The sequence below is a fragment of the Zootoca vivipara genome, chromosome Z1, assembly GCF_965207765.1.
Source record: "Zootoca vivipara chromosome Z1, rZooViv2.hap1.1, whole genome shotgun sequence".
Classification (NCBI taxonomy): domain Eukaryota; kingdom Metazoa; phylum Chordata; class Lepidosauria; order Squamata; family Lacertidae; genus Zootoca; species Zootoca vivipara.
In genome coordinates, this window is record NC_142583.1 from 25,487,684 (window position 1) to 25,510,455 (window position 22,772).

General features: G+C 38.7%; 1 protein-coding gene across 11 annotated transcripts in view; it reads right to left on the reverse strand.

Annotated features, from left to right (window-relative positions):
* TENM3 (teneurin transmembrane protein 3) overlaps window positions 1-22,772 on the reverse strand; it is a 1,254,397-nt gene that overhangs the window by 46,393 nt on the left and 1,185,232 nt on the right. For all 11 annotated transcript variants that reach the window (XM_088659538.1, XM_088659546.1, XM_088659521.1 and 8 more), the window contains 6 exons: window positions 17,517-17,663; window positions 9,314-9,530; window positions 7,780-7,899; window positions 7,270-7,531; window positions 2,510-2,777; window positions 1,395-1,538 (listed from right to left, as the gene is read on the reverse strand). In XM_088659538.1, the coding sequence (XP_088515664.1) occupies window positions 1,395-1,538; window positions 2,510-2,777; window positions 7,270-7,531; window positions 7,780-7,899; window positions 9,314-9,530; window positions 17,517-17,663 (1,158 nt within the window). The remainder of the gene's footprint in view (window positions 1-1,394; window positions 1,539-2,509; window positions 2,778-7,269; window positions 7,532-7,779; window positions 7,900-9,313; window positions 9,531-17,516; window positions 17,664-22,772) is intronic.

Genomic DNA, 22,772 nt, shown 5'->3' on the forward strand with positions numbered 1-22,772 from the left:
TTAACTAGTCCTTAGACATCATTTCGGTGTCCTTTGGCTTCCTTAACATTCTGCATTCTGGCCTCCTCCATTGTAAGATAGGTTTCTGCCTATCTTATATCTGAGATCATTTCTTTCAACTTTCATTACATAACTTCCAGTCAACATGAGTGTCATTAGTCACCTTTACTAAGCACCTGTGTGTCATTGCCGCCTGCAGTTAAATGGCAGGCACATTTCACTCTAAAACTGGCAGCGTTCCAATGACAGGAGAAATATTTCCTCCACGCAACTTGTAATGTGTTTCATAATATGGAAGAAAATATACATGTTGCTATATTGCAGTTGTAGCTGGAGTCATACTGCTCTGGAAGTCCCAATATATTTAAGCATAAACTGTTTGAATGAAGAAGCTTCATGGGGCATCAAGCAAACTGTTTAATTGAAACAATAAAGCTCTCTGGTAAATCAGACATATTTACTTGGAAGCCACAAGTGAAAAGGGAGCTTGTGCCTGAGTAAGTGTACTTAGGGCCAGAGTTTAGCTGCTAAACAACAACAATATCATTAGTGATGGCAGAGAAGAAAAAAGGTTGGAGAAAGCAGGTCAAGCGGAGAACCATGGGAAGGAAACATGGGTTTTTATCAGATATTTAAGGGGGGGAAATGCAGTAAATACCAGAGATTTAAAAGAAGTAAAAGAATGAAAGAATAGTTGGAATTAAAGAATAAAGATATGTAAAAATGAGTAAAGGAAAGTTAATGAAGCAAGGAAGAACCACTGCAAGGAACTAGAAATGGAAGGAAAATGCATGAAGTTTTGGGAAGAGAGCCTCAGGGACACAGCAGAATTCAGAAGGGGGGCACAACCTAATGACAGGGGCCAGCGCCATATCTGATTCTTTTTAGCTCTTAATGGAATTGGTATTGGAGACGAGTAGGAATGGTGCATATTTCCTGCGTACCAGTGCCAATTCTGTTGTGGACTAAAAACCTCCCCCCCCCAATAACGTATTTGTAGAAAATACATTTCCCCACCAGATATTCGAACTGACAATGAGAGGCTTAGGAAACACTTATTTATTTGCATAGAAATACAGGAGTAATCATGCTAGTAAAGCAATAGAGGAGCAATAATGCTAGCTGTACTTGACACAGTTCCATGGAAACACATCTGATGGGGGGAGACTAGGCACAGCATAATGTTTTTATGTAGTATGAAGAGGAAAATATTTCCTGGTGTTGGCATGGACTGGAGCTATGCTTATTAATTCAACATTAATTCAAATTAAAGAATAATTCTAGGATAGTCATGAATGTGTATTACTCATAACTTTTGTGGAACAGACAATGAATTAATTACATAGTCAGAGTGAGTCCAGAAAAAAGAATATTAAAATAAAATTGAGACTTACCATTCTGAACATCCAGGACGTGGTGCTTATCTAGGGTCCAGCCCCCCATGTTGGAGGCATCCAATTCATAGCCTTGTAAAATAGCTGTCCGTTTTTCCCACAGTGTTAGATCCAAACAAGATTCATATTCATAACCTACAGATACTGGAATTAAAAATAAAAATTATTATTTATTTTTTTAAACTACTGGTACCCTTCCTCTCTAGATACCTGAAGACAGGTTCTAAGTACTTTCATTGAACAGGGTTTCCAATTGCAGGGAGGTTTCTTGGATGTTAACATAACACAGTTATAATATCAGTTTTTCCTCTGGGTTAGTGTTAGATACAATCTAGAAAATATATATTTATAATTTTCAACAAATCTTTTGCAGGAATGGAGGGTGGGGGTATAAATAATATTTATTTATTTATTTATTATTAGCCTGCATGGCTAGAATTAGTTCAGGAGTCCCATGCACTGCATTTTGTCAACTCTAGCAATTATTCAGGGAGCAAATTTTAATCTGTGACTAAAGTTTCAGTCAATTAATTGTACTGACTGATTAAAGCTTGAAGCTCTATATGCACATGATATATTGATGCTCCCTTGAAATAATTTAAAGCTTTGAGTTGTTGAAAAACATCAGATGTTTAATAGCAATTTAAAGCAATTAAAATCATTTCGTTTTTTGAAAGCACCACAGGCAGTCCAAGACTTTTTCTGTGAAAATGATGGTGCAAGTATTTTCCCCATGTTATTCTGTCTCAGACCTGATCAACACAGTCCTCACAATTTGTTACTTCCAGGTACTACCGTAGTTTGGTTAGATGTGATAATTACAAACGAAGTGTAATTCCTTTGTGATTTTACAGTTCCATTATTTTTATAAAAATGAAAAAAAAAATGTCCATACCGCATTTCAACTCTAGGAAGAGCCCTCAAGTCAGCTTGCAACAATTTACTGTTAACAATTACTGTTACAACAGCTTACTGTTAACAATTAAAAGTTTACATTCATTCTACACAGCATACTGAACTTCTGGTATATCTTCATTATTAAATATTATTCTATGTTTTCTAGATAATGCAAACAAGCAAATAAAACCCATAAAAACAACACAAATAAGACCTACCAACAGCTTCAGATAAACCATAGACCTTTTGGTTATATGCGTCAGTTTTATCCCATATGAATGTGTAAGCCAAATTTGGGGATGCAGGGAACCATTTTTGGAAAAGTCTTCCCACCACTGCCACCATGAGATGAACCTTCATTAAGTTAAATGGTATCACCGACTGCGTCATGGTGATCTTAAGAACGGATTTATACCCTGCAGCTCTGGAGCTTAAATAAGACAGTTTCAAATCAGTTCCTGGGACTGTGGTCTCCTCATGAAGTACCTAAAAAATAAAAAGAGGAAAATGACAAATTAATCTCAACTAGCAAGAATTTTACTGCATGTGCTTGATTAGAAACTATCAAACATACATTTTCTGTAGAAAGATACAATTGTTTAAACATTCATTGGGCTGACTATCTAAACTTCTGAAGCATTATGTGATGATTTTTTTTTTAGGATGAATATATACAAATATTTTACAACCTTATTTCCTACAGCAAGTGCTGCATCAATAGATGTACTACCTAGAAAATAACTGTCACATATATACATGTGCACAAAATACTGTGATGTGAGTTCTGTAAAAGACAATGGTTTAGGAAGTACTGTAATGGTCTGTATGCCTCCCCTCCTTCATGAGCTGGATTTAATCCTGCTCTGAAATTCTGGTTGGTAAATCCAGCAGGATTGAAGCACTGCAGCCATCATAGGACAGGCATGCCCTTCTGCTTTGAAGTCCTTTTTATTTTGGAACCTTTCTATCTGGGAAATTTGCCTCTTACAGTCCAATCAAACTTATTTCCTGTCTTGCCATGGTTCCTTTAAAAAGCCACACAAAACCTCCCTGAAATAGTGAAATATATCCCTCATAAACTGGCTGCTGATGTGGGTGAAGAGGAAATGGATGTGAGGGCATTTATTGCCAATGTTGAAGCCCTCAAGAAGCAGGCTGGCAAAGGAGATGGGGGAAGGTCAGGTTGAGAGCTGTATGAGTCTCTTTCTAACAGGGTTGGTGAGCAGGATGACCGTGGATCCTGCAAAACCCCTGGAAGAGCTGCCAGTGGCTGAATGTGTGAATGCTGCTCTTTCAGGTGAGAGGGAAATGGCACTCAGCCTTCACAGCAGCTGCTTCTGGTGTGTTTGGCCCTTCTGACATCATCTGTGTAGTCTGGGGCTTCTCAGCCCTTGATGGTACAGCAAGAGGATGTGTGCGACATAAGAGGTCCCCACCTTACGCCTTTTGTTTCCAAACCTCTCAAATTATAAAAAGCACTAATAGGGATTTCTGAGGTAACACTAAACCTCTCTACTCTTCCCTATAGCCTTATTGTAATCCCCCTATCCCCTGTGGGTTTTACAAATAAAATGATAGTACTTTTCCAGCCCACACGTGGCCCGATATCATTTTAAGCTCTGGGGTGAATATGAGACTATTCTTAGTGTACACACCAGTAAGGGGTTCTCCTCACTTGAGCTTTCCCTACTGTGAAGCCTTCCTCCCTCCCGAGGAAACTTTGTGTCACCTTCAACCAGTCTCCCTCTTCCTCCCCTTCTCGGTGCATTCAAGGGACAACAAACTATCCTTTCTGCCTTGGATAGGGGGTTTTGTCCTTTTATCCCCACCAGATGAGCAATAGATACCTCTGCTGGAAAGATCACACCGACGGTAGTTTAAATGGCACTTTAACTTAACATTTAACGTCTTAAAATCTTAATGGTTGCATTCAAGTTTCATGTGTACAAGCATGTGGTTTCAATAGAACTGTTCTTGTTAATTATATAATTACAAACCTAACCAATTCCTCATCTACACCTGCTCTAGTAACCTACTCCACAACCTCCCACACGCTCACGCTCCCCAAACCCTCTCTCCTCAGAATTAACGGCTACCCATCCTCTTTAAACCTGTGGCTGTCCCGCCCCTCATGGAATGGAATGCCGTCAATCAACTAAGAGGCTGGGTTTAACACTTAACACCCTGGAGTTCTACTCAAGCCAGCCCAATCCGCCACATTGTGCATGGAGATGTACCCCTGGAAAAGTAGAGTGGCACCTCACTTCTTTTACAGAGATGAGCTGCTCTTCTTTAGACTTTAAATTCTAAACATAACCCTCTCTGATTTTCCTGCTTCTAATTACTATATTTCAAAATTTAGTTCTAATTACTAAAATGCTTTTGTTGTATGGCATTTCAGAATATTGCTTTCAGAATATTTACATTGGCAATTTTTCAAGGAAGATGTTTAAAACAGAAATTTCCTTTCCTTTCTTTCTCAAGCTAGATGGCTGCCTTAGGGAAAGCTTCCTCATGCATTCTGATCAATATTCAACCCTTTCTCATATCAGGAGAGCACAATGATTCAATCTTCTTTTTAGAGCCTTTCTTGCCTAGAAAAGTGTGTGGGTGATAGTTAGACAAGATGGGTTTCTGTCTTCCGTGGATTAAGATAGTCAATCATCTTTATTTCATTCAAGACTTCCAACTGGATTTTTCTTTTACCCACACCACTAAAGCTTTAACTGTAAAGCCACCAAACAACTCCATTAAGATGAGAAGATTTCTAAAAAGACAACGATAAATCTCACATCACTAAAATAGGGTGCCTCTGAAACATATAAAGCTCAATTCTCAGGATGTTGGCCACCAACTCAAAAGGCTGCCTCAAACTAGTCTAACCCACAATTCCAGGTACAGTAGAAGCCATCAAGGAAAGATCTGCACTGCTCAGCATCATTCCAGTTTAGGAGGTGCTGCGGACTAACTGTAGCTCGGCAAGCACATGTTGATGCCATCCAGGCAATTTGCATGGCAGCGCAACAGCTGCCATGGCTCAAGTTTGGAAAGGAACATCTCCCTTTGCAAGTTCTCAGGGCACACCACACTTCATGTAGCTCCATGAGCTCTCATGAGGGGGGTATGGTGGCAGGAATCATTAAGTAGTCCTGCATCACTGGTTAACGGCATAGGCAGTATTCAATGCAAGTTTTACTCAAAGTAGACCCACTGAAATTAATGGCACTAAGCTACCTTCATTAATTTAAAACTGAGCAAAACTTAGTTGAATACCCATGTTTATCAGGCAAGAGCCTCCCTTCTCCCAAACAGAATCCTGCAATTGTGGGTTAGGTCTTGAGAACTGTAAGTGGAAGGAAGCTCTGCCCCCTCCTCCCCCTGGAAAAAAAAACCCTCCCTGGAGCAATGAACAACAAACTTTAGTTTTAGTGCTTATGTTTGTTTGTTTCTCCCAAACAACCATGACCAGCAAACTTTGGCTTTACGCGGTAATTTGTTTGGACAGAAACAAACCATGAGTGTTGATTAAGATATCAAACTCAGTCAAGGATCGTCTACATTATGATTTGAACAAATCTTACACCTTGGATTAATGTTATCTGTGATTGCTGTTCTTTTCTGCCACCAGACTGTCCTGGCAAACAGAAAAGTGTTAATAAAGCTTTGAATCCATAACTAGAGTAGCACACTGGTATGCTATGAAAATGATGCAGAATGTGGCCAACTCATTTTACTACTGTAGCTGATTCTAGTGAAGGAAAACCAAATGGAAATAAACTTATTTGTGTTTTTTTCAAGTTATCACTTACACATACTTTATATGTCTTGCTTGATAATTTCTTTGAAAAATTACACTGTTCACTTCCAAGAAAGCCTGGAACTGTATTGATTTATTGTGCCTAATGTTTTTTGTGAGAGATGAGGATATTCAATATTATGTATTGTGCATCTGAGCTTAACATTCAGCCCTTGGGAATTATATATATGCGTCACTTCTACAACAGAAGGTAATAATCCTGTGAGTACACAGAGTTTGGAGAAAGCACCCCTATACTTTATGTTTTCCTGCAAAATACGTATCAGATATGTATTAGGAACAGTGCTAATGTGCCTATTTATCATAAAAAGCTATTCATATTAGTACAGTTTGAATAAAATCAAGGTGTGAAAGTTTACTTTTTTCTTAAAATAATCCTTTCTTTCAAAGCACTTTACTGAGAGGCTTGTAAATTATTAATTTTAATTGTTTATAGACTTGAGTTTAGACATTTCATCAGCTACTGCCAAAAATCAAAGCTATGTTGCCACGGGTAGTATTTTGAAACTAACTCTTGATCTCATCTGCAGTAACCAAAGGCAGAGGCATAACAGTGACAGATAAAACTGGCTCCTGCTTAATTATTCTGTGTTTTTCTTTAGGCTTTCAGTCCACATCAACGAATGATTATGTTTCATTCCCTTCCACCTCACGATGCTAATGGAGTGAGGGCATTATGAGTCTAAAACACAAGTTTTATAGCAAAATGTTTTGAGTTGCCTAAATAATATTACATAACAGTCCTTAATTTCAAAATAAAAAACAACTCTTCATTTTGAAACATGTTATAGGTTACACCATTGATAACCTTGTAATTCCTAGATCCTTCCCAATGTCTATTTCATTGCAGCCCATATATCCTAAGCAGTAACATATTTCCTTAAATTTTAACATGCTTTCAGATGCCACATTTAGCTTCCATGGCAAACACTGTGGAGACAGTCATCGCCACAAGGGACAGATTAACTATTGCCATTAACACATGTTAGGGGGGGGAAGCGGGGAGACGAAGCAACCAGGAAAGGGTAGAAAGCAGGGTGGCAGCAGTGGAGTTGACAAGGCACTGAATGTGGGGGCCCTAGAAGGAAACTTGCCCCCACCCCCCTTACTTAGAAAGGGTCCTGATTCCACCAATATATTTGGACTTAAGATGTATCGTACCTGTGTCTCAGGAATAATAGGACTGTCCTCAGGGGAAATCCTGAACAAGGTAGATAGAGGTGATGATACAATGACAGGATTTGGTCTTACAAATCCACTCAGATCGCAGCTGGGAATGTCATTCTCCTCCTTCTTCATGACCAAGGTGTCCATGACATAGAAGACGTTCCATGGAATCCAAACTGTGTGGTATTGAGTAAGGAATGGTGATCGTTCGAACACTAGGGTTAAAGAGGCGCCTCCATTTGCCACCAAGTCAAACCTAATGTAAATCAGATTATTATTGTGTAAAATGCCTTAAATTTACATCTTGCTCACAGACATATATACAATTTAAATTTAAGGAATCTGATTTCTTACGTTTGTCAGAAGAAGCAGTAACCCTTTTCTCCTGTGTGTGTGTATGTGTAGACATAAACACACACACACACACCTCAAAACAACTTTTGATGAAATAAGGCAAGTTAATTTTCTGTACTGCTATGTCAACATACATGACATGAAACTTACATTCCATCTTGGCGAGTGATGGTGTACCCATAATCTGGATAATGTAAAAACGACACATTAACTCCAATGAGTGGTGTTCCATCTGCTGTCAATACTTGACCCCTTATAACAGATGCAAGACTGTAGGGAAAGGTACAAAATTACAGCATTTAATATTTTCTTAAACAAGCACTTCCACGCCAATGTACCAAAGCATAAACATCCTGTTAGTTCACAACGTTGTATACTGTGCAGCCACTGCCTTATTACCTAATTACTTACAGTGTGAATATGACAAACACTTGCATCATACAAATACAGTGGTAACTGATTGGCTTGTTGTCACATGTACACTTAGCAGCAGATCCAGGTTCGCCTCTGTGTTCACATGTGAAAATATTATCTGCTTATACAGTAAAATCCTGGGCATGTTTATTTAGAATTCCCACTGAATTCAATGTGGATTACTTCCTAGTAATGGTATTCAGAATTGAACTGCTGCATCTTGCTTGCTAACTCTGCAGACTTGAGCACACTCACTTGGTGGTAGGTTTCATTGGGATCAAAATAACTTACTACTAAGCCAATGGCTGAAATCTGATAAATATAAGGAGCACCCTCAATAGGAAGCAGGATTTTTATTTTGTTTTGTTTTTTCAAACAGAAGCCTCCTGCGCTGCACGGTAAGAATCTTTTTAAGTTCCATGAATTTTAAAAGCAGTTTATGATATGCTACAGTAGGAGGGAACTGCTGTTTGGATAGACCCCTACTACCGCGAACAATCTCTTGACTGCATATAAAGGGGCTCTCTGGATCACAACCAAAGCATTTTGGATCAGTGTGCAAAATTAATAAATTAGCAATGGTGTTTTAAAATTATAAACTCAAGGCTTTCCTTCTAAACCGCCTATCTTTTTGCACTTCCCTACGGAAAAGTGTTTTGCCAATTAATTTTTAGGCAATCTGTAAACCTGCGGGGGCTGCAAAGCACAGAATTTAAAGGAGTAATAAGGAACATTTCTGTTACAACTTTTAATCAACCGCTGTGCTCAACTACATTAATGCAGCTAAATTACTGCAGACACAGGAGTTCCAGAGTAAATCATCTACTTTCACTCAGTAAGGCACAGGACACCTGCTTTCAGTTACTAGCTTATTTTCAGGTATATAACCACTCTGCAAAGCACCAGGCAGGCAGCTTCTGCAATCATACTGTCATGCAGTTAACACTTCTATTACATTAATTCATAATTTATATTATTTACTGAGCTCAGCTTTAAAAGTGCATCACTGCCTTCCCTTCTGAGGCGTTTTCATCACTTTGAAACACTTCCAGCTGTGCTAACCCAAATCAGCTGGGTCAATGAAGATTTATATAATCCTTAATGGAATGCCCTGTTAGAACTTAGTACACAGTATAAAAAGCTATGTTAAAGTAGTATCACTGTCTGTCTGAAGTTTTTACAAAATCAGCCATGCAGAACCCCAAATTTTGTACTTTTCCAACTATCCTTGAAACAAAGTCTAGCAACACGAATAACAGAACACCCTCACCTTTTATTGAAAGGGCTTTCCCCTGGAATGACATGGGAGCTGTCCGCTCCTATAAGAAAACTTATCCGATCGTAAAAGGATTTGGCAGCTTGCTGAGATGGTGACTGCTGGTTTTGGCTAATGATATCTTGTGGGTCCGGCAGTCCACGGCAGTAGGGCTGGTTTTGGCAGGAACTCTGCAAACAGCAGTCAGGATCCATGCAGTCAATTAATCCATCTACAGACAAAAAAGTTAGAAGAAAAGGAGCAATGCTTCCTATTCATTCCTGCTAATGAGCAATTAAAGACAACAATCACATTCAGCAGTTTTCACAGTGTAAATAATAAGCAAAGATATTAGAAGTTTAGACTTTAAAAATGCTTTTATTTCAGGCCTTTCAGAGGAATAAAGGATAGATATTGTGATGAGTAATAATTTGAAAGCAATGAAGAAGAGGGTCCATGTTGCAAATGTGGCATATATAAATTTGCATGTTAAAGAAACACAAGACAAAATAAATAAGAGAAATAGCACACACACAACAGAACTGGATTAATATCTAAAAAGTGCATATGGAAACACAGTTATTATAAATATAATGCAAACATCACAACTGCATAACCAGGGAAAGGCTGAAAACCAGTTTACTTTCTAAGTTAACATGTCAACCGTCAGAATCCTGCCTTTCAGGAACCTAAAGCTATAAATCTGTGGCTCCTATTGTAGTGGTAAGACTATGCATCATAGCTGCACTAAAGTAGATGAGAAGAAGCCACACTGAATTTTGCAGGTTTATGTATGTGAACTGTTCCCAACCATATAAACAAGTGTGTGCATGAGTTGCTCTTTCTGGAAACAGTCTACTCAAAGGCAGCCTTGAGGATATGTTTTGGTTTGTTGTTTTAAGGACATGTCACTGGAATAACCACTATACAAAAGCAGTTGTGTGTGTGTGCACACGCATATATATATGAACCCTCCCTGATCTAAGCGTTAGGGCCAACACACCTCATGCATCCAGTGGAGATTCACAATGATGCCAACAGCTTACAAGTGATTAATTCCCCCAAGAGGAAAATCTGATCCTTGATGTGGTGGGGGAAGATATATGCATCCTAAGAATATGAAAAGCATTAGCTGCCCTTGTCACCGCTGGTTCAAATTTAGAACCCTCAGTGTTACTAAAAAGGTCTCTGAGAATAGTTGAAAGGTGCAAGATAGAGTAACTCTGTTGAAACTAAGCAAGCCAGTGCATTAAGGGGATACTGCCTAGGAACCCTAGGTATGTTACTCTAGGTAAGTTGGGAAATCAATAAAACATACCCCCCTCATCATATCACATGGTGAGAGAGAAAGACCACAACTCCTATCATGATTTACCATTGGCCAAGTTGTCTGGAGTTGAGCCCTAAAACATCTGGAGGGCAACAGATTCAGTACTGTCCTTCTGACTAGCAGTGGCTGTCGAAGGTTTCAGATAGAGGTTTTCCTCAACGCTACCTAGTGAATGTGCTGGACTGTTGCATTGCCTCGATAATGGACTGGATGAGAGCCAACAAACTGAAGCTTAATCCAGATAAAACTGAGACACTGTAAGTGGACAGTTTCCAGGACCAGATGGACCTGCTCCTGATGGGGCTTACACTTGTCTCTGAAGGAGCAGGATGTAGCTTGGGGGTACTTCTGGATCCTTTTGCTTAGTGATGTGTTAGTACAATGCAAACAAGTTCCAAAAGCCACAATGAAATTCTGATTTCATGCAGATGTTGGCAAAGCAACAAAGTACCCACAAATTTTTGTGAATTGATACTGAGTACTGTTGCAATTTGAGAAGTTCAAAGTATACCAGATTTAAAATCACTGCAGAATTTCATTTCAATGCCAGCACAGATATAGCTAACACACATATTGCTGATTTATAAATATTAAATAATTTCCAAGGGGCCTTTAAAGTAGCTTTTATGTGAGGTTATTTGGTTTTCTAGAAAGAGAAGCAGGTAACTGCAGCTTGGCTGCTTCTTGGAGCATATTTAAAGCATTTGAGCTGCAAGTCAGCTTTAAATATTTAAGAACATTTATGAAGATGGATTCTTTTTCCTTTAGAAGAAAGACTACATTGCTACAAGCAGAGGTAATTTCAGCCACTCTTTCAGCTGAAAATATATATATGAGAACACAATATATGTCCAGGAAATTGAATCTTAATGCAAATCAGTTAATGATGAATACCAGCTTATATAACATAGCATAGTGAATACAAACCTGCGTATTTCATGCACATATGCACAACATATTTAAATACAGAGCCGAATCCCCATTTACGTGGGGATTAGATTCCGAACCCCCTCGCAAGTCAATGAAATCACATAAAATGGGAAATACAATGGAGTAGCTTATGAGGAGCCCCACTCCAGAGCCCAAAGAGGATGTGTGGGGTAGCGCAGCAGCCATTTCCCTATGCATCAGCTGAGCAAGCCCTGCTGCCCCTCTAGCTCGCACTGAGACCCTCCCCAGAGCCTGAAGAGGACATCCTCTTCAGGCTCTGGTGAGGGTCTCCTTGTTAGCCAGAGGCTTGTGGAGGCTGCTCAGCTGATGCACGGAAAAGCTTCCCAGTGCATCAGCTGAGCAGCTCAACAAAGCCCCCGCTACCCCTCCAGCTCACGTGACCAGCTCAGTTGATGTACAGGGAAGAAGCTTCCCCATGCATCAGCTGTGCAAGCTCTGCTGCCCCTCAGCTCCTTTCATTATTTTCTAACAGTCTGCTTATTTCTCATTCTCAAATGATCTTTTTTCTGTTCTACATTTTCCTATCTATCATCTTCTAAAAATGCTACAAGCCTGCTTCTCAGTGCACTGAAAAATGAAAGAAAATATGAAATTGACTTGAAAACGGTAAAATGTAATTTTTTTTAAAAAAAATTGCTTCTATGTCCTATATTTATCATATCTTGTGTGTCTATCTTCTTGTCTTGGTAGCAATTCTTTTGAGACAAGTTCTGTTTATCACTTAATGTCTATACATCACTTAGCACAATAACCTTACTGCTTTGTTAGTTTTTAGCCACCACTAAATTAAATGCCACTGAGGGAAACATGATTAATTAGCTAGATCTTAAACTTTACACTGTGGCCACAATCCAAAGAGATTACTAGTATGCGCACAAAATAGCACACATGTATCTTTCCTCCTCCTTCAATTTCCTTTTCATCATATCCCCAAATTACCTTTACAACAAGTACAAATTATTGTTAATTATGTGTTTATTTACACACATCAGAATGTGTGCTTTGGCTTAGCATTCATAACTCATTTTCCATCTTTCTGGGCTACTTCATTTGTTAAGCTGCATGAACATCTAGTGACAGAAGGGTAACACACTATCTTCTTCCAGGAAAATATGTATGGAGTCCAGAATGTAAACAGTTCTGGTGACTTTGCCAACATGCAACATGCTTAGAAAACATGTTCCTTATCTGGTTTCCTGTATTTACGCATCTTAAGGTACAGGTGAGATTGCAATGTATGTCTTGCAAATGCAGTTTGAGAAATAAATGCTTGCTCTTTTCAAAGTATTTTGAAATTTTACAAATATTAACCTTTTGACATATTTTGTGTTGTCTGTCACTAATTAAGTTAAAATGTATTTATGATTTTCTTTAAAATGTATTCTCTTAAGAATAACAGAGTAATAGAGAAATGCCTTGTCAATCTGGGCTTAAACCAATTTATGTTAGTATCAGTATCTGGTACATTAATTGTTAAAAGCTCTATATTGGCAATAAGCGCTTTTGGGGGCTTTGTTCTGTTTGCTCTTATATGTCTATGTTGTCCTGCAGGCAATATTTAGCACAGTTGCCATTGAGGAATGCTCAAATTTAGTCATTCATCTTTGTTACCTTATAAATAGCAAATGTACATCTGGCATGTAGACTGCAGGTCATAAAACTGTTTGAGATTGACATCTTCTGAACTAATCAGCTGGAAATGCATTTTTACAAGCCTCCCCACTCACATCAATCAGGAAAAGAATCTCATTTTCACCAGTCAAGATACAGGGACACACTGTTTGTTATTTTTCTATGAAGTTTATCAGCTACTTGCCCAAGCGAGTGACGGATGGTTATGAATCTGGCTGCTTCTAACTTGCAAAAACATTTTTCACTCTCTCTCTGTATTTATACAGCTAGTGCATTTTACCAAGTATTCTATTGCCCCATGTGTAAAATAACAAAGGCGAAATCCCTTTACCAAATCATCAGTCTATTGTAGTTGGGACCAAAAATTGCACCTGTCTCATATGGTTTAACAATAACAATCTTTGTTTCAATTAAGAAAGGAAATGAAAGAAAATCACAGAATGTTCAAGTCCACTAAATTATCATTATCAGTACTAGATGATAGTCTTAACAACTTGTCAACAAAAATCTAAACTATGGGCTTTTATAAAAATTTTAATTATACCAGTTTGTTCCCATATAAACACATGGTTCATCTTGATTATTGCATGCACTTTTGATCTTCACAATTCAAACAGGATATAACTAGAAACTGTTAAGAGAAAATGTACAAAATAATCAGAGGCTATACGAAACCTTTTAAGTACAGGAGGGAAAATATTAAACCTCTTCTGCTAAGGAAGGTGTAACTAAAGAATAACAACTGAAGCATATATGGAATCTCAAGATTTTAAAAATTAAGAAAGGTATCTATGTACCTTTTTATATTTTGGAGGGAAGGCAATGACATCCAAAGGTAGCAGGTTTCACTAAGAAAACGTAATTTGTCATATGTCATGCAGACTCCCTACTAGATGCTTGAATTTATATATAGGTGTGTGTGTGTGTGTGTGCAGATTTTTTTTAAAAAAAGGATTAGACATTAGCCCTATTTAGACAATTATATCTTGGTTTAGTAAGCTATGCATTCAGCTCCCCCCCCCAATGCATGCAGCCTCTTTGTTCAAGTCACAAAGAAAAACTCTAATTAACCAGGTACAAGGCAAGAAGTTAGAGCAACTTCAAAAAATTGAACCTGGCTTGTTCTTCACTGAACCAGTTTCCCAGTTTTGATAAAAAGGGAAACTATGGTTATTATAGTGTTCCTGCTTTAATTGTGGCCTGCATGAAAGAGCGAGCAATGGGGCAGCATGTGCAAGGCAAAAGTCTTATGCAACTCTTGGTATAATCAACCAAACATGGCCAATCTCATGGTGGATTTGCAATACCAAGAAACTGGAGGCTCAATAATACACTAGGTTTCTAATAAGCTACCAGAGGCTGGGAATGATGCTTGGTATATTTGTTTTTGAAGAAGGCAAATGAAGCATTTCCTCACTCACTATATTGGGCTGGGTAGACCTAATCAGAAACCCAACAAAGCTGTTCAGTTTTTTATGCTGGCAGAAAGAAACACTGAAGCCACAACCCAAACCCCCAGGCAGCAGAGGGCTTATCTGAGCAGGATAGCCACTTCCACATTCATAGTCCCACCACTCACACTGGTCAGAGTGAAGATGGGGGTCAGGTAAAAATGGATTATTTTGCCTTGCCAATTCCCAGGCTGCTGAAGCAAAGAGCCCAGATAGGATCTGTCGCCATCACAAGTTATAAAACAACAAAAACTAAACACATCTCATTAGTCTTGCAAGGCTAGGATGGCAAATTTTTGGAAGACAAGAGTCTGTTACCTGGGTGTGGTCCAGGGGTCAGCATCTTGGGATCCAAGGGATCCAATCTGTTGAATCAGATTCAACATCCAGTGGTAGAATGGCAGAGCCCAGCAGTAATGGGACTAGAGCACACATGGAAGTGCTTCACTTATCTCAGGTGGTAAGTGATTGCACATGCGGAAAACGTTCCTGCCACCAGGAAGCACATCTATATACACTATCAGGACAGATTAATCTAAAATAATATAGACCACAACTGGGTTGGAAACGAAAAGTAGCAACTGAAAGGAAATAATTCAATTGAATGAGTGTAGAGGCAAAATACATTGCCACAATTCGACATCACAGTTCCACACCACATTATTAAGGAACTGAGTATTTTGAAGTTATTCTCCTAAAGGTTTACAGATATGTAGATAAGCATACAATCTGAAATTCAATCAGTGAAACCACAACAGAAAACTCAAAACCATGCAAAGCAGGTCAGTCAGTGAAATTAGCCTTTAGCAACAAATATGACCCTATAGCAGGTAACTCAAAACACTTGTATTGTTTCAATACAATTCAAGTTACATGGCACTGTAAACTGAACTGAGCATCTAGAAAGCATTTCCCTTGCATACATGAACAGCTTCTCTCATGCCCACCCACATAGGCTAGAAATACCATCCCATCTGGCTGCTACTACCTGCTACTCGAATCAGGTGCTTTTGGAGGAAACTGATTTTCTAGATCCATTTCAGTTGGGGTTTAGGCCTGGTTTTGACACAGAAATGGCTTTGGTCGCCCTGTATGATGACCTCTGTCGGGAGAGAGACAGGGGAAATGTGTCCCTGTTAATGACCCCCAGCTACCAATTAATTTCCGGGCTCATTTCAAAGTGTTGGTTTTGACCCATAAAGCCTCAAACGGCTCATGACTGCAATACCTCAAGGGCCACCTCTACCCATACAAACTGCCCCTGCAATAGTAACCTGACACCCTTCTTTGCGGTGTCACAAACAAGCCTTTTCTGTAGTGGCTCTCCATGTGTGGAATGCTCTCCCCAGGGAGGCTTGCCTGGAGCCATCATCACAAATCTTTAGATGCCAGGCGAAAATATTTATCTTCAACCAGACCTTTGGCTGATTAACATTCCATGGTCTTTCAAATGTGTTTGTGGAAGGGTGTGTGTGCCATGTGTAAGCTGCCTTGAGCATGGTTTGAATGTTGGAAAGGTAGCATACAAATAAAAATATGTATTTACCGTATTTTTTGCTCCATAATACACACTTTTTTCCTCCTAAAAAGTAAGAGAAGGTTCTGTGCGTCTTATGGAGCGAATGTGTGGTCCCTGGAGCCAAATTGCCCAGGGGCAAAAGGCAGATCATGCTTTTTAAAAGAAAGAAAGAAAGAAAGAAAGAAAGAGCTAAAAGCTAACAAGAGGGAGAGAGAGTGTTGAAAGGACCCGCTCAGCAGCTGATTGCAAGAGATCGGGGAGGGAGATAAGGGAACTAGCTCCCTTCCCATCCTGCCCAGGCCCCTTGCCCAGGCCTCAATTTTTGTCTGCAAAGAGAGACTGCTTGCTTCCCCAGCAACATGTGACTGGCTGATTAGATTATCTGTCTGGAAACTGTAGAAATGGGTCCCTTTCCTTTCCTAGAGAAGCTGCAGAACTGTGAGTTGAACCCCATAAAAACAGGATTTTCCCCCCTTGCAAGGTAAGCTCAACAACTTAAAGCTGATCCTCAAAAAAAATGGAGCTTTCCCCCTTTGCAAAAGAAGCTTCCTCAAATATTTAATGGGGGGGGCAAAGGCATCTAGGCCTCTAGGAGTTGGCTGCTTTGCCTAGGACAATTCAAGAAAGCAAAATATTTTTTCTTGTTTTCCTACTCTAAAAACTAGTTGCGTCCTATGGTCGGGTGCGTCCTATTTTTTAAAGTGGAAATTAGGGCTGGGGGAAAGTGAAGATAAAGTAGTATGCATTGATGGAAGGCAGGGAAGGTGTGGCAATGCTGCTGTAGTTGCTAAAATTATTTTGGAAGGCCTTCAGTAACGAGCTATAAGAACAACACAGGAATGAGTCAAAGCTGAGATCAGATAAGGAACAGTGGTGCGTGTAAGACGCTTGGTGGGATTAGATCGTTGCTGACAATGGATCTTTTAAGAATGTGAAGTTTTTACTAAATTATTTCTCAACATCTGTACCTCCTGAAAAAAAATCCCAAATATGGATGTCACAACTATTCACTTTGGGCATGTGTGCAGCTTTATTATAAAGCTCTCTGAATTACAGTATTATTTTTGCCCTTAGATAAAATACTACCACTTGGAACTTAATGCTCACTAATGGATTTCGATGTACACATTTTGCCTGCTGTAACCATCTCTTAAGGATTTGATAGCATACTAAATGAAGGCAATAAATGTTGTAGCACATTCCTGCATGTATCTCATCACAGGTAGTAAAAGCTCTGTATCATTCTCACAGCAGTATATTTTTCACCTGATTGGGAAGCCGATAATTTAACAATTTTTTTTTAGTAGTGCAGGAATTTCACTCTGCATCTCCTACCTCCTTCATTGTCCTTGCTATCAGTACATAAAGTTTCCATGGCGACATCACATCCTGCTCCCCTCCATCCTGGCTGACAAACACAATGCCAGCCATTTTGGTCCAGAGTACATCTTCCATTGCTATTACACAAGCCAGGGCATCCCTCTGTCAAAACAGACAAAAAAATGACACTGCATGTGATTTAGCTATTACAACAATTTAAAATCTAATCAAAATACGAACAGGGGACACTTACTGGGAACAGGCCTTCAGAACAGCACAAATACTGTAATTGCACATGGAGAGTAGCAGCAACATTACCTGGGATTCTAATTCTTAACTAAGTGGCATCTTTGATTGGTCTGACACTTGAGACACCACTTACCTGTGCAGGCAGGAAATATATCCAAGAAACCTCTAAATACCTGCAGGCCAGACAAAATTATGTTTTCATGTTCTTTATCAGAGTAGCAGGCAATATGATCACAACATAGAACACAACACAACCTCTAGGCAAAACGACAGGGGTTCTGCATTTACAGAGGAAATAATTATTTGATGTATATGCATTGCTGGTTATTTGATGGTATAGATTTCGTTAAGCTCCTTGTCATTTTAAATAAATAAATCCTTCGAAATTTCAAAGTAGCTGTGCCACTCTGCTTTCAACAACGTTAATTTTATCTGGTCTCAAGAGTTGCCATGTGTTCATGTGAAATTACAGTGCATTAAATAATTGCACAAAGTATAGGTCAGTTTCAGTGACTATACTTTATGCCGAAAGTACATTCCTTTTCACAGAATAAGCAAAGCCCAGGAAATAGTGAAGCAGCTTAGCATCTATTCTAACAAACATTAGGATTCAGGCTGCATACGGATGGGACAGGACCGACAGGATTTCCAACTAAATGTAATAGCTGTGCGTATTTGATTACTTAGGACGGACAAAATGAAATACCATAAGGACCACAATAAAACATTGATAGAATGAACAAAAACACGGTAGTGACGTGCTTCAAGACAGATAGCGGAGAGTGATTCTTTTGTGACAATCTCCCTAAGGCTTTTGTGCTGTTACCTTTATATCCTATCTTGTCTGCTTTTATGGCCAAGGAGGGAAAATTTGGGAAACAATTAAAATTATTTAATATATCCAAAATCTATTACTTTTTTTTCATCTAACAGTACATCAAAAACAGTATCTGTCACTTCCTACTGATGGAAAAACTGGCATGCAGCCAACATGACCTGTATGAGAATGACAACAGTATATATCTACATAGATATATAGATATAGATATATAGATATATAAATGTATATATATGTAGAATTCTAGTATTCCTTATCTATGACTGTGGTAAGACATTCACATAAGCAAGTACAGAAGCAGAACTATGATCAGTGGCTACAAATCAGGTATTTTAGGACAAAGCAGTTATTTCTAACGCTATACAGCATGTAATATAACTTGTGCCACTACCTTATTAAGTTGCATCTGTTTAGTGTCTCTAGGAACTAGCTTAGTGTCCTGTTTCTGTTGATTCACACATGTGCTTGAAACCATCTTTTTTTGGTAGGAATCCTTAAATAATTATTGACGTACTCCTTTCTCCACTTACGCAGCACAAATGAAACAATCATTCTAAGGCCGTTATTGCCTCTAGCAAAAATTAGTACTTACAGATGGAAGGGAATAATAGTAGCGTCTCATGACAAGGTATGATGAAACTATAGTTATGGATATCATGTCATCATGCCAGGCTGAGATTAGATTTGGCTGCCAGTTTTTCTTTAGGTACTATTTGCCACCTGCACTTTTCAATTGTATGTGCAGAAGGTAAATTTTTTACTTCTGAAATGTTTTTTCTTCCGCTTTGGTTACAGAGGACACACAGCTTTATCTGTCCTACTGGCAAAGAATTACAGAAAACAATTGAATGCACTCAAGAGTGATTATACGAAAGCCTGGATTCTGCCATGAATATTGCCATACTCTAATGAAAAAGCACAAATAAGGAAGAGAAGAAAGGCAATCTGGAAAAAAGGGGAGTACTTGTGATAATTAAACAAAAACACATTTCTTTTACCACAACTGAAGATATGAGAACGTTTGCTGTTTAGTGGTACATGCTCAATGAAGAGTTGGCTGAATCAACTTTTCCATTGCAATCCAAAACTACGAAGTATAATTATTTGAATTCACACAGATTTTCTTAGTAAATGGCAATAAAATATTTTAACATATAAGCTTATTTTTTAAAAGCTTATAAACAATTTAAAACAAAATAAAAGCAACTACGGAGCTTCCATAAATTTAAGCAGCTTGTCAACTACAATGGCCATAATCCAAAGCAGTGCACATGATGTTCTGATTGCACATGGCACAAAGCCATCAAGGTCCTGACAAGGACCCAGTGAGGAACAATAGGAAGGAAATCTCAAGGCCCCTGTGTGTTTGTGTGCACAGCGGTGTTTTTCACCCATATATGGGCCCATATCCAACTAAGTTCTACCCAAAGTAGACCCACTGTCTAGAAATTTCAATGGGTCTACTCTGAACAGGTCTACATGGGATACCACCCATGGTGTGACATGGCTCCTGGCCAATGGAACCACTGGCTTCTTTTACACACATATCTCTACTGCAATGTATCCTTGAAGCGATGACATGTTCTTATCCTGTGACTAACATTTCATTTTTTTCTTATCGTATAGGACAACTAGGAGATTCCTTCAAGCAACAAAAGCTAGAAGGCTTAAAAAAAAAACCCACAAACAGCAGATGCACAGCTATCTTCAGTTTTTGATATCATCAAAGCTATTCCATTTACACAGGATATAGTGAAACTTACAAAGTGCTTAGTAAAAATGTTAACAGGTGACAAAAAACATTAAAAGTCTTTATCTCTTAAATCCGAGGAACATGGAAAGTAACATGAATGAAATTTATAATTCATGGAGTACATATAAAATACGTTGCACTTGCCAAGTCTAGTGGAATGGTTGCTATAATATACAGAGAGATACATGGAAGCATGTCAAGGAAGAGCAAATATACAGTACCTTTAACTATCTTATCCAAATAGTGAGCTTGAGAATTGAAAAGAAAAAAGAGAACAGACAGACGTTTCAGAAGAGTAATGTAGGAAAGGAATTGTTCAGAATTTACACACAGAAAGAGCAGTGATTTGCTGAAAAGAGATCTTACATCGCATAGGTTTCCCAGTGTTAAAAAATGTAAATGATTATCTCTACAGCAAAATATACAGTCATCATTTGATTAAACACTCAGCATTTTAAAAATGCATTTTCAGACTAAAAAAACCAACACATTTCAAACTCTAGTTTACTTTATAGCTGTTTTTGTTATGACTAGTCTTTTATGTAGAGCAAACCTAACCAGTCATTTAAAAAAACCTGATTTTCAGTTCATGTTAAAGCAGTTATGTAACACATGAGCTTTACAGCTCGGCCAAACTGAAGAACCATATATTTGATTTCCAAGTCGTGTACAGTTCAGACATTCTGGATAGAGAAAGTGCTGTATTTTAATTTTGTCCTGTATTATCACTACTTCAAAAAAGAAACAATATACTTCTGCAATCCACTTATTTGTCTCAGAGCACTTAGCCAATTATGCAAAACACAGAACTATATTATTTTATTGAGAGCAGCAGTACCTAGCAATGCAGAAGAAACTAACAGATGTTTTCAAATTTGAGAAACAAGGTTGCAGATACATATATACAATGTAGCATGTAACATAAAATAAGAGAAAGTCTATTTGTTTTTCCACAGATAACTGTCATTTCAAGTAAATGTTGACTGCTGTTTTTTTAAAGACAGGGCAGTGGTTATGGTTAAATAATAATTGCTTAATGTTTAACATTGCAACTTGCTTACATGTTGTACACACCATGTGCCTTATTTTCTAGTCACTTACTGTAGGCTAAAGTTCAATATAAGTGTGACCCGTATATTATGTATTGTATTGCACTGTTTTGCTTAAATATGCTATAAAGCTCCTGGAATCACTGATGGAGTATATCAATTGTCAATCAAACAAAAAACAAACAAAAAAAATAGCAGGCAATATGTGACTAGCTTATTTACTCCCTACTTGCCGTGGGAACAGCCGAGCATGATATAATCAACAGTCGTTTTATTGAAACACTTACCAAAGGTAGCTTTAATCACCACGTGTGAATTCACTCTAAGATAATATCAGTGAAGCTGAACCTGGTTTTCCCTTTTTGTAAGAGTCATCATTGACATTATGCAGGATGAGATGGTAGACTGAATTGGTGCCATTCTAGTCGGTACTCCTTCTGACTGCCTATTTTTCGATGCTCTCACATAAAAATCTCTCTTCACATAGCAAACGTACACCATGGAGAATCCTACTGCTTGGTGCATCCCTGGAATCCTAACTTGATGAACAAATCTCTTAAAGAGAGATTGCGATGGTATACTCGGGCACAAACACAGATTTCTGTAAGTAATGATCAGCAATGTGGCAAGAGGGTAGACACTGCAGCACTGGTGAAATGTGGTTGGTGACTCACTTCTTTCAGGAGGGCTGCGGCACTCTGGAGCAGCAACTGCCATTGAAATATCTAAAGGGCACACCCACAGAAGGCACTAGGTGATATTGTGTTTGGTTACCAAAGCATGAACTAATTAAGTGCAAATATCAGAGACAAGTTGGCATCTTACTAGATCAGAGCTTTCCAAATTGTGTGTTGTGACACCTTAGTGTGTCTGCTCTAGTGTGTAGGTGTGTAGCATGAATGCTGCCTACGCTCCTCCTTGGACTGGAAAGTGGTTAGTTTAGCCTCTGGTTTGCTAGTAAAACTGAATTACTGTGTCGTGAAATGATGTGTGTCTAAAAAGTTTGCCACCAACATGAAAAGTCTGGAAAGCTTTGAACTAGTAACTAGATGATGCTGGCAAGAAGCACACCTGACCATTGCTTCCAAGTGGTACACAGCAATAAAAACAGAAATATCCCCAGATTTTTTGTTGTAGCAGATAAACATGGCTACCCCTGTGCAATTCACAATAGCTACATGCAGAATGAAAGATTTGAACCAGACTATACGGAAACGCCGGCTCCCTCGGCCTATAGACTGAGATGAGCGCCGCAACCCCAGAGTCGGTCACGACTGGACCTGATGGTCAGGGGCCCCTTTACCTTTACCTTTATACGGAAATATGAAAGTTGTGTGTCATGTACATCTATCCATACCATTAGTGGCTCAGTGTATACACTG